We start from the raw sequence: 16,553 nt of genomic DNA on the forward strand, positions 1-16,553 counted from the left end.
CTCATCCCAACTTCCAAACTCCTCAATTGTTCAGTCTTTACTATTAGAAATAATACAGAGCTTAGAAAACCTACAATTGTTGGGGTTTTAAGACTTACATGTGAGATCTAAGCTCCTTCGATGAGTCTGTGTTAATCTAAATTGATAGTAATCTTTTATGTTTATGAACTAAGACTTTTAAAAATATGTTTTATTGATCGACTTGACTTTTATATCATAAGTTAATAGATATTATTTTAGAAAACCTACGATTGATCGACTTGACTTGATTTTTGAAACATTAATGTTAAAATATCATAAGTTAATAGATATTATTTTAGAGAGAGTCTTGTTATCCTATTAGTAAAATTAATATTTTAGGAACATTATACTAAATGTTTGTTAATATAATTAAAGAGACATAAAGAATGAATAGAAGTAATTTAAAAATAAGTTTATCTTATAAAAGTTAAGTAGATTAGTTTGTACATTGAGACAATTATTTTTTAGTCTTTCAAAAAGTTTCAACAAAGAGTAACTTTTTTAATCATTTAAATAAAAAATCTGTGTAAATTATTCCTCCCTAACAGCATGTTCGTTTGAGGGCGTTGCATTGTTTCAGTGAATTTGGGAGCGTGGAATTGGTTTTGGAACGTGTTCGGTTTCAGTGATTCAAAGGGATATGGGAGCGAAGATTTGAGGGATGGATATATTATTTCATCCACGATAGAAATGAGAGATAAACGAGTATAATCAAAGTATAATCAGTTGTTTACCAAATTACCCTTCGGTTTTTGCCAAACCATGTGCAAAGGGTGGTTTGAGGTGTGGTAGTCGACGAAAAGGGTGGTCGTGCGTTGAGTTATGGTGTTGCGATGGTGCTATGAGAGAGGTGTTGCGGTGATGTGTGTTGGGGATGGCACCGATGTTGTGTGTTATAGAGAGGGATGCACCAATGTTGTGTGTTATAGAAGGGGATGACGCCGATTACGTAATCGATGCCTTGTTTTCTGAACGACTGACACCGGTTACCACACCGGTGTCATGGTTTTATTTATTTATTTTTTATTTATTTTTTACTTTTTTTTTTATTTTTTTTACTTTTTTTTAACTTTATATAAATTTTCTTTAAAATTTAATTGTTTAACTTTCTTTTAAAATTTAATTGTATAATTTTATTTACATTCATAAAAATTTAATTTTTTATTTTAAAATTTTGTATAATTTTAATATTTTTTTAATTTGTAATAATTAATTATAATTATTTTTATAACATCAAATTATAAAATCATTCTCTTTTTTAATCAAGGGTATTTTGGTAACTTTCTAATTCTATCTATTTTTATAATTTATTTTATCTATCACATCAATCAATTCTTTCACTAACTTTCATCAAATTTATCTCTAAATTCACTCACTTTACCATCTAAATCCACTCAAAAAATATAAAAATTCATCCACCCAAATTTATACAAATTCATCTTCACACTCTCCGCATATCTATCCCTCAAAAGAAACACATCCTAAAAGTATTTTGTAATTATCATTACGCGTTATAAGATAAAGCTTTTTCCGCATTTGACGAACTTGGCAAAGTGGTCAAACTTTTCTCAACTAATTCTCCCATCAATGGTCGTCTTTCTTCTAGTTTTATATTATGTATGTAAAATATTAAAATTATTTATTAAATTTAAGATGTAAAAGAATACAATTTTTTAAATTATTTTGTTTGAAAGATACATAAAAATAAAATTTCAATCATGTTTTTCTGAATTAGGTTTTAATATTTTTTTATTTTAGAGTTTCTGTGCTCCCTACCCATTTCTAATGAATTAAAGGTGAGAGAAAATATTTCATTTTGTCACTTAATTTCTTTTTCACAAAAACAGCAAAATACGTAATTTAGTATTGGTGCAAGTACAATACAAGAAATCTTAGAAAGTGACATATGAGAGACTTTTTGTAAGTAAGCCAGTGGTACCAATGATTAGATGGGTTTTATTTTAAATAAAGTGTTTTTTTTATAGGACTAAAAAATAGTTAATATTAGAATAATCACCATAATTTGTTTTTTCAGTTATAAGATGTGAAATATTTTTATTAATGTGTACAAGTGCATGAATGAAACATTAAATATCACAGTACTCGTATTATATTATTTCAATTAAATGGATAAATGCACAATTTTCAATCCGATTTAACAAATACATAATTTTAATCTCATTAAATAAATTTCATATGACTTATTTAATGAATATATTATTTAAATAATAATGGAATGATACGAAGGTTATTTCATAATCCTTAAAAACGCAATTTCATTAGTTAAATTGTTAAATATTTAAACATGTTTTCAATTTCTTAAATTTTATAAGATTTTATTCTTGTCCTTCAAACTTGGTATTTAGTAGGGATATCAACAGGGCGGGTAAAGTACTGGTAGTAGCATGGTTCCTCGTACCCTATTTGCTGAATATTTTTATCCCGTACCTGTACCCATATTTGTCGAGTATCTATTATGTAGGTATCCACATAATCTTTTAATATCCATGGATAGGGATGGCAACGGGGCGGGGCGGGGACGGGTTTCACTATCCCATACCCATCTCCGTAAAAAAAATTCATCCTCATCCCCATACCCAAACCCAACGGGTATCAAACTTTTGTTCAATCCCCATCCCCACCGGGTAACGGGTATAATCTCGTACCCATACCCGTACCCGTTTACTTACTACTTTAATATTAATTTTAACTAATTTTTATAAAATAATAAAAATTACGGTAAAGGAAACATAATATTATTAAATATTCAATATTAGGAGTATGGTTGTTTCTTTGATATCAAATACTTTGAAATAAATTATAATTGTTTACATTTTATATTAGAATACCAAATAAAATTTAATGAGAACACAAACATTTATTAAATTTGCAAACATTAATGAAACCTAGTTGATAAACTTTAAAAATATTTTTTAAAAAAACTATAAAAGGAAAAAATATTTTTAAAAAAATATAAAAGGAAAAAAAAATTTAAATTAAAATATATTTTAAATGTTTGTTTACTTCAATTTTTTAAATTATAATGAATCTATATTTTATACACTAATAAAAGTTATAATACATCACTTGATCAAAATGATGCAAAGAACAAATAATAAACATAATAATTAAATTTTAACATAGATCTTGTATCTTTTGAACCACAATATATGTTGGATGGTGGTAAAAAAATATTCATGGCAATTACATTAAATTTTTATATTATAGTAAATAAAAATTATTTATACAATTATATTGAAAAAATTAAAGTATGATTGTAATGAGTTAAAAAATAAAAAATAATTAGATAAATTTATCAAAATAGTATTCTACATGATGAAAATAAACAAAAATAATATTAAGAAATTATCAAATGTGTGTCTTATAAACAATTTGGAAACTATTGGAAGTAATCACACAAAAAGAAACAAATATATAATTAAGGGTATGATAAGATGAAAAATATCTTAGAGATCTAAGAAAACTTTTCAAATATCAACATATATACTCAATGGTTGATAAAGAAATGACGCAAAGAACAAATAATAAACATAATAAAATTTTATCATAGATCTTGTATCTTTTAAACTCCAATATATGTTGGATGGTGATAAAAAATATTCATGACAATTACATTAAATTTTTATATTGTAGTAAATAAAAATTATTTATACAATTATAGTGAAAAACTTAAAGTATGATTGTAATGAGTTAGAAAATAAAAAATAATTAGATAAAATTTATCGAAATAGTATTCTACATGATGAAAATAAACAAAAAAAATATTAAAAAATTAATAAATGTGTGTCTTATAAACAATTTGGAGACTATTGGAAGGAATCACACAAAAGAAAACAAATATATAATTAAGGGTATGATAAGATGAAAAATATCTTAAAGATCTAAGAAAACTTTTCAAATATCAACATATATACTCAATGGTTGATAAAAAAAATGACGCAAAGAACAAATAATAAACATAATAAAATTTTATCATAGATATTGTATCTTTTAAACTCCAATATATGTTGGAGGGTGATAAAAAAATATTCATGGCAATTACATTAAATTTTTATATTGTAGTAAATAAAAATTATTTATACAATTATAGTGAAAAAATTAAAGTATGATTGTAATGAGTTAGAAAATAAAAAATAATTAGATAAAAATTATCGAAATAGTATTCTACATGATGAAAATAAACAAAAATAAAAATATTAAAAAATTAACAAATGTGTGTCTTATAAACAATATGGAGACGATTGGAAAGAATTGCACAAAGAAAAAACAAATGTATAATTAAGGATATGATAAGACGAAAAATATCTTAGAGATCTAAGAAAACTTTTCAAATATCAACATATATACTCAATGGTTGAAAAATAACAAAAATTGTTTTACCGAAATAAAAGAGTTATTGAAATGAAATAAAAATTAATAATAATAAGAAAATATTTTTTTATATTACCAAGTAAATGAAATGTTTATGCTATTAAACACTTAAATTAAGAGTATTAAACATTCTCATGTGAAAGGAAAATATACAATAAATAAAAATATTAAAAAATAATAGAAATATTCAAATGTTAGACATAATTTTTTTTTTAATTGACATACATCATTTTAACATAATTACATAAAGATTATGATAAGATAAAAAATATATTGGAGATGCGAATAAGTTTCATGACAAACCAAATATTTAGAAGAAATAAAAATAAAAAGAATATATAGGGTTACTTAATTAATTGTGAATATTTTAATAATTTAAACGATGATGGAAATATGGCGGGGACGGGTATTATGGCGGGGATATATTCATCCCCATCCCCATCCCCATACCCAATTGAAAAAATCGGGGATTCCCCATACCCATACCCATACCCAGTCAATGCGGGGATTCCCCGTCAAAACGAGAACGGGTTCGGGCAATACCCACGGGGACGGGTTTATTTGCCATCTCTATCTATGGATACACACGGTTATCAACGGGTATTTACAAAAAAAATTAAAAATTAAAAATATATTTTAATCGTAAATTCAAATAAAATACAATACATAACATTCATAAATTTTAAACAAAGTTCAAATAACTCATTTAAATAGTGTTGAATGACAGTTTACAAATAAATGAATTTTTTAATACTAATTGATAAAAAAGTAACTCATTCAAAATCAATATATTAATATTTTAATCATGTTTTTTGTTAATTTAAATTAGAGTATATTGGGTACGGGTATCCATGGGTATGAATACTATGATACTCATACTCGTCCCGTGAACAAGTGGATATTAAAAATACACGTACCCGTTATCTGCGAGTATCCATTTAAAATATTCATTTCCTATTCGTTATAAATTTTATCCACAGATACCCGCAGATACATGTTTTTTTGACATCCCTAGTCCTTACATAATTTTCCTCTAATTCTACAATCTCATTATCAAAAACCATGTCACGTGTTTTTGTTCAAAGTTTTCGAATTATAGACTTGGCAAAGAGTATCTGCAAAATACCAAAAATCCAAGTTTTAAATTTGAAATATAAAAAAAAAAGGCTTGGTCCCCTAATTTGTTGGTTTGGTTCATTTGGGTCTCCTTATTATTTTTTGATTCAATTTGGTCATCCTCTAATTCTTAAAAAAGGTTCAATTTGGTCCCTGCCGTTAAGTTGACGTTAACACTGTCTCCGTATATTCCACGTGTCATTGTGTGGAATTTTGTAATTTTTAAAATTTCTTTAAATTTTTTTTAAAAAAAAATAAATTGCCACGTGTCACTTTATGGTTATGACACGTATCAATTTGAGATTGTTTTATTTAAAAAAAAAATTATTGCCACGTGACAAGTCATGATTTACCACGTGTCAAGCTAACATTAGTTGTTTTCAATTTAGTCCTCAATTAAGCCTAAAAAAAATTATCCAAAATGTAAAATATTGTAATAAATTTTAAATCCTTCCCTTATCCGATAAGACAAAACCTACTATTGTAACAAAAAAATGTTGGAACTTATTAAAAGTTGGCTTAAAGCTTAAGGCTTATAAGGAAAGTTTCATCCCACTTATATATTATATGTTAGAAGTGAACTTAAAATCTAACTCAATCTCACAACAATTAATTTGTAAGGTGAAATTTGCACTCACTTATATATTATGAAATTGTCACTTATATATTATGAAATTGTCTTATCTTTTGTCGATATGGAACTTTCAACTGAGATTTAAAAAATAATTTAATAATTTGTATTTTTAGCTAAAACTCAAGAAGAATCTATAAAGTTGAGTTTCATGCAAAAGTAATTGAAGATTACCAACCAATGTTCGAATGGGTTTTTTTTTTTTTTTTTGATGAAAATTTACTCTTTACACGAGATTTGATGTATTTAAAAAAAAATTCAAGTTGTACTAGTCTTCTAATCTTTTTTTCTAGTAGGAATATAAATTCAAGGTTCGTTTTCATATTTTATGAACCAAGGAAAAATTAATCAATAAAAATATTTTTTGCATGCACATATAAAAGCTGACTTATATTTTATTTTATCTTTTGTGTGGGATACCCTAATATTATCAATAAAGATGACAAAATGAGTTTAACTCATGAACCAACTCACCATGGTTAGCGTTATAACGGATTGAAAAAAAATCAAAAAAATCAATTATTTTTAATGTGAGTTGGTTTGAGTTTGACTCACTTACCGTTAAAGAAGTTCTAGTTGGGTTGAAGGTGAATTAACCCATAACCCACCAGCAACACCGTTTATAAATATTTTTACCATTTTATATTAATTATTTTTTCTACTTTTAATTATATAGGTTTACAATTTGATCTTTTTAAGTACTAGAATATTGTTTAGAAATATTTAAATAATTTAGATATTTGATTTATTAGTTTGACAAGTTATATATGTTCATAGTTTAATTTTTAACTATTATCTTTATAATAACTAGTGTAACACATGCTTTCTTGCACACATTTTTAAAATATATCAATTAAATTTTAAAAGTAGTAATTAAAAGAGTATATTGAAAAAACAAAAGATGTTTATAGTTATAGATAAAATTAATTTTAATTTTTAAAATAAAATGTATTATAATTAATATTGTGTAAATAATATTATGAGTGATTATTTAAATTTGAAAAAGTAATTAGTAAAATGATAAAATAGTAAATAATTATTTTATAATGAGTAATTATTTGAATTAAAAAAAATAGTTACTAAAATGATAATACTCAAAAATAATTTTTTTATTATAAATAATTATTTAAATTTAAAAAGTAGTAATTTAAGATGGTAAAATTGGAAAAACAAAAATAGGAAACCAAAAAGATATATATAAATATTTGGAGAACAAGGTAAAATCTTTGATTTCACTACTATAAAAACTACGAATAGAGTCAATTGAATATAGTCAATCAACTTTTATTGTACTACAATCAAGATATAAAATAAATTGAAAAAATAAAACATTAGTAAGTGAGTCAACCCACTAACCCGTGATGGGTCAAATCTCGTTACAAAATTTCAGGTTCACTAAAAAGCAAGTTGAGATTGTACTGACCCCTTTTAATTCAATCAGTGTGAGTTGGATTGACTCAAATTGACACCTATAGGAGTTGCTTAGAGTGAAATTTGGTGAATACAAAGCGTGGTTGATTAGATGACAACAAAGGTGATGTTAATTTAAATGTAATGGTTATTTTTCGAATTGTGGTGGTTAAATTGATGAAGCTTATGGATATATTCAATGTATTTTTTACATATTAAAATTAAGGCTTAAATGGTACTTTGGTTACTATTTTCGTCAAATTTGTTTAATGTGGTTCTCTTTTTCCTTTGTGTGTTCAATAATGTCTAAATTTTCGTCAATTTTATTAAATTTAGTCCTATTTGGTAACACTATTTAAATCGTTGATGGGATGTGAATATTGTATGCCACGTTTCCGCTCGTGGTTTTTTATACTTTATTTTTTCTTAATTTAAACAAAAAATTGTACACATGTCAAGTAGTATCGTATCACATGTGAAGTCAGTATCATTGCCACATGTAAAATAAGTGTCACAGCCACATGTCAAGTCAATATTAATGTCATATGTTAGTGTCAGTGTCACGTGTCAATGCCTTATATTCGATTCAGTCCCAATTTTCGTTAATTATTTTTAATTCAATTCAAATTTTTTTTCAAAATGGAGCAATTTTGGCCTTTTCCGAATTGAGACCAAATTTAATTTTTATATAAATGTTATACAGAGTTTTTATTAAAATACACATTTTTATTAAATATTTCTTTCATTGTTTTTAAACAAACTCTAATTATATTATTAAAGTATAATTATTAAATTTATGTTTGATTTTTGTTACATGTAAAAAATAGGGTTACAGTTGGTTTAAAAATAATAAAGAATTTTCATTCTAATTTTAAACTAACTCTAATCCTAATTTTTTTAACCAAGTCTAACCCTAATTTTAAACTAACTCTACCCATACTTTTCGCATGTAGAAAATTCAAACATAAATCTAATAGTTATATTATAATAATATAGTTAGAGTTTGTTAAAGATAATGAAATAAATACTTAATAAAAAAGTGAATTTTAACAAAAATTTAGTATAACATTTACATAAAAATTAAATTTGGTCCCAATTTGAAAAAGATGACAAAATTGCTCCATTTTGAAAAAAATTTGGAAGTGAGTTGAACAAAATTAACAAAATTAGAATGAAATTGAATATAAGATACTAACACGTGACACTAAAATTGATAAGTGACACTGACACTAACATGTGACACTGGCATTGACATTGATAATGTCACGTGACACTGACACTTTCATTATCATGGTCACGGTCTCGCAACACGATACTTTTATATGTAGACATTTTCTAAATTAACAAAAAAAACTCACACATAACTTACATTGTTCAAATCCTTTAATAATTTAAACACCGTTATAAAAAAATAATCAAATTGAATAGAATTAACAAAATTGGGGACTTGGTTAAACACATAAAAAAAATTACATTAAAAACAAATTTGACGAAAATAAAAACTAAAGTAATATTTAAGCCTAAAATTTAGGTTTTGTTCTTTTGAGATGAATGATTAGAGGGAAAGGGAGAAGAAGAGATGGTAAGGATTAGAGGGTGAAGTTGGTGTTATTTCTTTTAAGTGATTTTAGAGTGGATTAGAGAGTGAAGTGTGTGAAAGTTTGTAACTGAATTGACTAATGTGATATATTAAAAAAAAATTAATAGAAAAAAAGTTAGATTATCAAAATGTCCCTATTGTTATATGTAATATAAAATTATATATAAATAATTTTAAATTATTTTATAAATTTTATTGAATGATTGAAAATAGAAAACAAATATTTATAAAAAATGAATAATACAATATATTTTGTATAAAAAAAAATTAATATATAAGGTGAAAAATAATTAATTTACATGAAAACTTTTTTTCTTTTTAATAGTAATTTTAGAAGTAATAATTTTTTATTATAACCATAATCAATTATTATTACCGTTAACATATAATTAAGAAAGTGAACTAAAATCACCACGTGTATTGATTTTAACTGCTAAATCACATATAACAAAAATTAAATAATGAAGGGTAATTTTGTAAATCCAGTTGTGTCATCCTCTAATCTCACTCTAGATGGTGAGATTTAATTTTTAGTCCATCCTTCTAATCATCTCCTCACATCACCTTATATCACCTTCAAAAACATACACTACTCACCTCCTAATAATTTCTTTCCATTCCTTGTGAATAGTAGATTCACTCAAAAGAACATAGCCTTAAAGATAATGATATTTTGATCAATTTTTTTGATGCACTTTTAACATGTCATTCCAATCATTCTTCATTTTTCACATCACACCACTCAATAAAATCAATCAAAATAAATAATTGAATGATGATTGAAGTAATGGATTATTAGGTCAAAAAATGATCAAAATATCATTATTCAAAATTTAATATAGAAATAAATGTTCAAAATATATTTTTTTGTCGAAGAAAATTTTATAAAATCAATTAATTGATGGGTATTAAACGAGTGTTTATTGAATACACTATTCAAATCTATATAAATAAATTTACACGGACTAATCTTATAGGGTCACATTACAAAGTTGTTTTCCTTAAAAATAAAATAAAATCTAAAGTCAAACGTGAAGACAAGAATTAGGTTTGTGATTACAATGAGCCCTGTATTTTGCTGGTGAAATTGAAGAATCAAACGGAAAAAGAAATCAAAAACAGTTCATTGAACCTGTTTGTTTATCATCACTGAGGATATCATTACATTACGCCTGTATTTTTATCATCAAGATTCTCACGAGCTGATTCACCAAGGACCCCTCCGAATTTCAGGTACCTTATTTGAAATTAATTCAATTCACCCTTTTTGTTTTCAATCTTTTTCCGCACCGTCAATAGCTGAATGTTGTGATCCCCGTGATAGGTTCGGCGATATCGTGTTGCGCTAGGGTTTTCAATCCTCAAAACTTGCTTGATTGAATAGTAACCATCAATGAAGGGGGAAGTACAGCTTCAGCCTCCACCGGTCATGCAAAACCCTAGTGATTCGGACCCTTTGCTCCCTAATCAGGAGGAGGAGGAGTCACCGGGAAGCTCCGGTGAGATCAAGGATGACGAAGAAGACGTTGAGGCAGGATTACTCCCCTGTTGTCGAATTTGCCTCGAAAGCGATTCTGACCCAGGTGAAAATTCCTCCAAAAGCTTTCAAATTTATGCCGAATTTTGTCATTTTCGGTTGGAATTGTTAAATTGTGAAATATGAGCATTTGGGCATTTCCCTGTAAATAAAATAGAGTCTTCACAAGTAAGTGGCTTAGGAGAGTGCAGTTAGAGTCCTCAGAATATGAACCAGTGTATCGTCGTCATTATCAAAATTTGTGACATTGTGATCAAATACGATATTTGTGGTTTTCAGTTTTTTCCTTTCCACTGTGAATTGTATTTGTAGAATTGTAGTGTCTGAAATTGTTCCTTGTTGTAACTTTTGTTCTTTCTGAACAAGCTATGATTTTGTTTTTACTGTACAATCGAAAACTAATGTCATGTAATTTCACCTTCCATTTAATTTTGCTTACTGTCAAACTAGAAGTTTGTGTTTTGACATTTCTTGTTCTACACGCCTTGACAGTGGAGGCTGAAATTAGAAAATTTAGCTGTTCGAGTTCTGTATGATGATACTTGGAATTATTTTCACTTTAATGCTTGAAATCATTTTCTTTTTAATTTATTTTGGTTAATGAAAGGGGATTCGATAAAATAAACTTGGCTAAGGAATTCTGAAATATATTGACATTTTATTTAAAATGTTTGCTGTTGAATTCATGCACGAACTTGTGTCCCATTCCCAAATGCTTTATGCAGTGCTTAAATTTAATAAACAACAGCAAAAAGAACTTTCTGTGCTGCACTTTCTCATTTTCTGTCAATGTTGTTAAATGGCTGTGCCATTGCCACCTTGACAGAATGATGTGGTGATTGTTTGCCATCTGCCATTGATAATAATTTCAGCACTGAATAATGTGATTAGAATTTAGAAGAAGACCAATGATCTTATTTGTCAAGCAAAAATTTGGAAGATAAAATGATGATAGGGCTATCTATTATTGAGACGTGGGCATTTCCTGTACCTTGACTCCAAACCTGGGCAACTCATCAGATTAGTGCTACATGATGTTAGCAAACAACAATATGGATGTTATTGTTTGGGTGGTGGTATTCTTCGCAAAGCTAATTGTGGGTTTGATTTTGTAGAGGATGAATTGATATCTCCATGCATGTGCAAAGGTACTCAACAGTTTGTTCACCGCTCGTGTCTTGATCATTGGCGCTCTGTAAAGGTGTATAATTTGATGCTTGTCTTCATGTATTTTTAACTGCTAGTATTAACTTGTTGAGAGATCATATAATAATCTGGTGAACTTTTATTTTTGTTGCCTTTTAGGAAGGATTTGCCTTCTCTCACTGCACCACTTGCAAAGCCCAATTTCATCTTAGAGTTGAATTGTTTGAGGACAACTCTTGGCGAAAAATAAAGTTCAGACTTTTTGTGGCAAGGGATGTTTTCCTTGTTTTTCTGGCTGTACAGACTGTGAGCATTCTTAGCTCTTCCTTATCCTTCATATTCATGATTATGTTTTCCTTGTTTTTATTAAGCTATCTCAAGTCAGATGTTCTTTGTTTAGAATATCTCATTTTCAAGTCACTCCTACATATGTTGCCATGATGAAATTTTGTTAGTTATATCTTGTAAACACTCGTTTTTTTTAGAAAGAAGATTGTGCCTACACCGTAGGATCGTTAAACTGGACTTTCGTAAATGTTTATTTGCATTGGCGTAGCAACAATAGATATGTAACGGATACTAGTGGAAAGACAGGCTTTTGGTCTACATTTTTTAATTTTTGAATTGGTATAGTTTATGGAGAGAAAAGTAACTGAAGTGGGAGGTTGGAATATAACAGTGAGGTGGTTTCTCTGGTATCAATTGAAAGTGCAAAGAAGTCAAAAAAATGTGGAATCCAAAATAGGATATCACATATTATTATTGTTTTGTATAATTATGGTAATGAGCAAGGTGACATACTCGAGAGTGTACTTAACCTTGTGAAACTTTCATATACTTGACTTGTAGATTTAACTCATAAATTCGTAAGATTTTACCTAATATAAAAAAATATTGATGATGTATAAGATAATACTCATAATACAACAATAGTTCAATATTTCCACTTCATAAGAAAGAAAAGTAGCAAATCCCAACAATAAAGTATGATAGTACAATAGTGCTAAATACGATTAAACTACATAGATGATTATATCGTATATAAATTCATGAAAGCATAAGTTCTTAATGTGAAAATAATTCAAACAAGGAGTTATTTTCTTCAAAAATTGAGTTTTAATGAAACATTGTCATTATGGCTTAAAAGCCAAGCAAAAAACATTTGATTTTAAACTCTTTGTCTCACTTCTTGACTTGAGAGTTTAGTTAAAAAAGGGTTTGATAATGGATTAGTTAATTTTCTCTATCTCAGATCTTAATCTCCTAAAAGTTGAAATGTTAATTTGAGATTTTGACAACCTTGGATGACACCAATTTATATGAGATGACGGTATTTTAGTTTCAAGAGTCTTTTAATTGCTAGGATTTTTTTTTGTAGAGATGAATTTTTGTAGTTCGTATCTATTGTAGTCAAATGCTCAAGCTAACTTGTATACTGTAACGAGTTTACGGTTCTATGTAAAGAAAACATGTTAATTCACTATCAAACTTTTTTTGAGTAAAATCTTGTAAATCCGCATACACTCCCAAGTTAAGAACAGTGTTGTCATATGGTGGTTCCTGTGGTGCCGTCAAGGAATGGAATGGCGGTTTTGCTAGTCTCTGCCATTTGCTATTCTGAAGGATATGACATCTTTGCCATTTCCATTGTGGTACCAGCTACAGGCATGGCAACTATGGCACATTATCTGCATTTTCGTTTTATTTTTGTTTATTAAAGACATGATTTTGGGCTTGGTCCATTCTAAAATAACCCCAAGCTTTGACATGGGTGAGAACGAGCCCTCTTTTAAAATAGCCTTCTCCGTCGTTGAGTCTCCTTTGAGTTGTCTATGACAATAACTTACTTTGGTGACTTGAACTGCAGCGGACCCTAAGCTCTGATGACCTAAACCTTGAAACTAAGTATTTTTTTTTTCTATTTTTTTCATGTTTCCTCGATTTGTTTTATTTTCTTTTCCTTCTCATTTATTCCTCTCTTCTTTGCTCATCTTCTCGTCTTTTCACATGTTTGTCTTCATCTAGATGTCTGTTTTATAGTTTTCTTTTCTTTTTTCAAAATTTCAGAACCAGTTATTTGCTTGTTGCTCTTATGCTTGCTTGTAAAACATTGTTCCCAATTATTCTCCATTTATAGGATAATGTCAAGTACCAGAAACCCAAGCAATGCATCCTAAAGTTACTAAATGAAATCTCAAGTGTTTTTATGAGTTATGTTTAGAACTTTATGTGATGACAATCATGAGAATTTTGTAAATGTTATAAAATTAGTTTGTCATTATGATTTTCTTAACATATTCGTCATTTATATTTAGTGTGTGTGTGTACATTTTTCTGCCATGACTTTCTTTCTGCCACAGCCCCCGTGCATTCATGATATTTATATGCTGGATATTTGGCTCACCACCATAAAATACATTGACCCAACAATGACAGTGTTTTATGCTTGTGATGCATTGTTCTTGAAGACAATGTAAATGTAGCATTGTTACTATGGGGCCATGTCATTCCAAGAAGTTAACTTTTTCTAAATCTTTTCACTTAAGGAACTTGTGTTTTTATGAATTTGTGTATGATTTGGTCAATATTTAGTTTGATCTTGTTTAGTACTAATGTACTATCTTACTTTATTATTGTGGTTACTACTTTCCCATATAATGGGGTTGAAATGTTGAGTTATTGCTGTGTTAAAGTATCATGTTATAATATGCATACGTGTCATTACTAGATTTGTCGATATTATCTTTTTATATAGGTAAACTCTTTTCAAGTTTGGAAGTCAAGTCTACGGAAGCTTAACGAGTTTATTATGTAAACTCTCTAGTTTAACAATCTTGTCATAGCTGATAAACGAACTAGCTGTCACGGTCAATGTCCATATTTTTACATTTTTTTCCCAATCTTGTGTCAATATTGATAATTAAGGTCTTGTAAATTAACGTTTTTTATACTTTTAGTTTTTGTTTTGAAAATTGGTTGATGTACCTTTATTTGTATGGAACATATTGTCATATAATGCTTACTTGCAAGTTTTGTCTTAAGCTGTGTTCTATTTATTTGATAGGTGATTGCAGCTATTGGTGGCTTTGCGTACATCATGGACAAAGATGGTTCGTTCAGGAACTCATTTGATGATGGCTGGGATAGGATACTGTCAAAGCATCCAATTCCATTTTATTATTGTATTGGTAAGCTTTTTTGGTCATCCAAGTTATTTGTTGTTAACCAATGGCCAAAATTCCTCTGTCTGTCTTATTTATGCTGTCAGCTTTTGTGAAATTAAGTAATCATATTTCTCCATATCGTCATGTAATCCGCTTTGATATTTGCCTCATCCTTAATGTTTAATGTTAATCTCAAAAGAGTTGCTAAGAGATTATTGTTCATACTGTATTTGAGTGGAATTTGGATCCATTCATTCATGTTACACTGTAGTCATGTCGGAGAGACAAAGACACATAACCAGACTAGTTAAGTTTGATTCGAATTAAACTACATATCAAATAACACGGGAGGATCCAAGCCTATTAAAGTCATTAATAGAAATAGTATACTCCATCCCTGTTTAATGGCTTTATGGAGGGGAAAAAGAGGAACACCATGATAGAAAGTTAGTTTTAACGTGTATAACATTGTATCTGGGCTATTTTGTTTGCATGTTCCTTAAAGGGTTCAAATTGTAATATCTATACAAATTTCATTAATGGACCTATTTTCACATTTAGTTAATTAATCCGTCGGTAGTAATAATTGTTTGGAAGCTCTAGCTTTTGCTTCCTGTTTCTCTCTCTCTGATGGTTTATATTTGTATGTCAGGTGTGCTGGCCTTTTTTGTACTGATTGGGTTTTTTGGTCTCATACTGCATTGCTCCTCCCTCAACACCAATGACCCCAGAATGGCTGGTTGTCAGAACTGTTGTTATGGATGGGGAATCCTGGATTGCTTTCCCGCTTCAATGGAGGCATGCTTTGCTCTTGTGGTTGTTTTCGTTGTCATCTTTGCAATTCTTGGTATAGCGTATGGTTTTCTTGCTGCCACCATGGCCATTCAAAGAATTTGGCAGAGGCACTACCATATCCTCACCAAGAGGGAACTTACAAAGGTAGTATACTGATATATTGAATGTCCATGAATCAGCTGCCGGAAATGATTTTTCATATTTACTACATTTGGTACTTTCTGTCTTACATTTATTGTTGTAAATATTTACAGGAATACATAGTAGAGGATCTTCGTGGCTGTTATTTCCCACCAAAGTTGGACCCAGAACATGAAGGCCGCTTGAAAATGCTCAAGCTTTTGTGATTACAAAGCACTTATCTGTAAAAATGCTTTTGAATGATTACGGTATCAAGTTGTTGCTTTATTTGACTTTTACAGTCATCGCTCTCTTCTCTTTTAAGCAAAGAATCTGGATCTTGCCAGATTCTGTATACTTCAAATCTGACTGAAAAATGATAAAAATGATTAGTGGACCTCTCCAAATACCTTATTAGTTTATATCGCTGTCTATATTTCTTTGTATCACATCACATATGCCCTCCTTTTCAATAAAAAAAGCTTCTTGGTATCCACAGATAATTTTTGTTGTTATATAAGGTTTGGAGGGCCACGGCAATTTTACATGCTTACCCAGAATAAGTCTAGTGTGTTGTTGTGATGAATCACTTTATCCGTTTTTATGTTGAGGTGGGGGAGA

At 28.5% G+C, this 16,553-nt stretch overlaps 1 protein-coding gene across 1 annotated transcript; it reads left to right on the plus strand.

Annotated features, from left to right (window-relative positions):
* The first annotated feature begins 10,139 nt into the window (after nt 1-10,139).
* LOC114175887 (RING/FYVE/PHD zinc finger superfamily protein) lies at nt 10,140-16,354 on the plus strand. Its single transcript, XM_028060729.2, has 7 exons — nt 10,140-10,403; nt 10,495-10,753; nt 11,823-11,908; nt 12,013-12,159; nt 14,918-15,041; nt 15,670-15,956; nt 16,067-16,354. Exons 2-7 carry the CDS (start codon nt 10,564-10,566, stop codon nt 16,157-16,159), a joined length of 927 nt encoding a protein of 308 aa, XP_027916530.1. The 5' UTR covers nt 10,140-10,403; nt 10,495-10,563; the 3' UTR covers nt 16,160-16,354.
* The last annotated feature ends 199 nt before the right edge of the window (nt 16,355-16,553 follow it).

The sequence above is a fragment of the Vigna unguiculata genome, chromosome 3 (assembly GCF_037176805.1).
Source record: "Vigna unguiculata cultivar grain cowpea cultivar isolate G323 ecotype 2 chromosome 3, ASM3717680v1, whole genome shotgun sequence".
NCBI lineage: Eukaryota > Viridiplantae > Streptophyta > Magnoliopsida > Fabales > Fabaceae > Vigna > Vigna unguiculata.